This window comes from Calidris pugnax, unplaced genomic scaffold, assembly GCF_001431845.1.
Source record: "Calidris pugnax isolate Ruff unplaced genomic scaffold, ASM143184v1 scaffold285, whole genome shotgun sequence".
NCBI lineage: Eukaryota > Metazoa > Chordata > Aves > Charadriiformes > Scolopacidae > Calidris > Calidris pugnax.
In genome coordinates this window covers 126,226-128,498 of record NW_015091000.1, presented here as the reverse complement: position 1 = coordinate 128,498, position 2,273 = coordinate 126,226, and the positions used below count along the sequence as shown (strand labels likewise).

Sequence of the window (2,273 nt, the reverse complement as noted above, 5' to 3'; positions counted from 1 at the left end):
GGGGCCGCGGAGGGGACCAACGAGCCCGGTGGTTGTGGCCCACGAGGAGCGCGGCCAAGCTGCTCCTTCCCGCTGCGGGACCTGACAGCAGCAGGGAGGGGTCACAGTCACCTTCACCACCGATGTCACCCACCCGATGCTGCAGCCACGTGCCGTCACACCGGGATGGCCCCGAGTGTCCCTCACCCTGCCCTGCCCTCACCCTTCATCCTCCAGCGATGGACCTTCATCTTCCTGTGATGATCTTCCTCTTCCCGTGATGACCTTCATCCTCCAGTGATGGGCCTTCATCTTCCGGTGATGGACCTTCCATCTCCTGCTGTCCTCCTGCTCCCTCAGGAGCCGGGCACCTTCTCCAGCTCCGGCTGCGAGCGGTGGCTCAAAGCGAGGGCAGACCCTGCAGACAAGGCTGGAGAGCAGGATGGAGGACAAGGCCACTCAGATGCCACCCAAGGTGCCTCCTGTCCCCCATCCCGAGGACATCGCTCTCCACCAGGCTCTGACCCCAGGACAGCAGAGAAGCTCCAGTTCTGTCTTGGCTTGTCCCTGGGCAGGGATGAGTGTCGGGTGGGTGTAAGGGCTGGATGAGCTGGTTTTGGGCAGAAGGTGTCTCTGTCTCCAAAGCCTCTTCTCCAAGGAGAGCTTGGAAGGCGGCAGAGCAGGGAGGAGTCTCCTTCTGCTGGTCCCACCAGGGAAGCTGCTCCGGCAGGGAAGCTCCACAGGCTCCGTGCTCCTGGAAGTAACAGGAGTTACACCCACCACACACCCCACCACCCCCCGGAGAAAGGTCCTCAGAGCAGATGAGGTTTTGAGCCAGCAGCTCAACTCTACAGGAGACCAACGCTGAAGAGCCCCATCGAATAGTTATGGACACAGTGACCTACACAGTGAGATGGTCGTAAATCCATGTTTTACCCATTTTATGCTGCTCTGAGCAGTTACAGAAAGAGAAAACCCAAAAAAGAAGGTAAAGGAGATGAATCCCAGGCAGTGAGAGCAGTCACTGCTCCAGGACAGGCTCAGGAAGGTGACCCCCGAGGAAGCACCACATCTTGTCACCAGCCAGGTCACCTCTGGGAGTCAGAAGAGGGGGGAGAGAGACACGGGGCACCCTCCTGGAGGGGCACAAACCCGTGACGGGACCTCCACGTGCTCCCCACAGCGTGAAGAACACACTTTTCACAGGGCCTTGGAGCCCTGAGGTGAGAGGAGGAGGAACAGCATCCAACCCACCCATCACTGCCACCGACACGCGGGGGGCTCAGAGCAAGACCCCCCCCCCTTCAACCATCTCAAATCCCAGAGCAGTGGTGACAAAGCACAACGTGTTGGGGTGTCCCCCCCAGGTCCCAGGAGCCAATGTGGTCCCAGGGCTGGTGGCCCAAGGACAGCTGATGCTCAGCACATGCCCGGCCACTCCTGTGAAATGTGATTTTTATTTTTCCCCAAGGCTGCCAATCGATTTCTCATGAAAACATAAATTCACCAGGAATTTTTTTTGTAAAAAGAAAAATAATAAAAAAAAATAAAAATGGAGACAGGCTTGTGTTTCTAATCCAAATGTACTTCTCTTTATTCAAACCAGGGGTAATCACTGGTTAGTGCAAAATGCACCTAAACCTTTTTTGCCTGAGGGAAATCTACATCTCGACAAGGCCTCCGTTAACCCCTAACGAAATCCACAGAGGATCAGGAAAAAAAAAAAAAAAGCGTTTGAAGCGACAGATCTAAAGGCTGCGCTTCCCTAAGTGACTCCGTGCGTCCGACGAGTCTGCCCCTGCCCCCCGGCCCCGCGCCCGCGGGGCACAGCAGCAGGATGCACTCAGTAGATTTCTTCTCAACTCCCAGAGTTTCGGAACCATCCGCCCCCACCAGCCGGTGTCGGGAGTAAGGGGGGGTCGCAGCTCGCCCTCACTTCCAACAGCGCTAACGGAAACCCTGCTTTAAATTAAAAAATAAGCCAGCATACATAGTAGAAAATTTCTCTTAAAAATTTCACAATCTGTAAATGTATATATTTTTTTTTTTTTTCTTTTAAACATAAAAGTTTACAATATACGGTAAAACAAAGGCTCAGGAAAAATAATTTCAAAAAAAAGAAACCTGAAGTTTTGAATTAAAGCTGAAGACATTTTTAAAACCCTGTAGTTTGAACCAGTGACATTTTCTTTATTTGTGCTGATGGGTTAGAGAAAGGAAAATATTTAAAAACTGCAGTCCAAACACCCACAGCTTTGCCTTCAGAAGCCATCTTCCCCCACCCTCCCCCCCCT

The 2,273-nt window shown here is 53.1% G+C and overlaps 1 protein-coding gene across 1 annotated transcript in view; it reads right to left on the bottom strand.

The window, feature by feature from the left end:
* The window catches only part of RPS15 (ribosomal protein S15), a 4,384-nt gene extending 4,093 nt beyond the window's left edge, over positions 1-291 (bottom strand). The window contains exon 1 of the mRNA XM_014955544.1: positions 203-291. Coding sequence (XP_014811030.1) covers positions 203-291 — 89 coding nt within the window. The remainder of the gene's footprint in view (positions 1-202) is intronic.
* Positions 292-2,273: the final 1,982 nt, after the last annotated feature.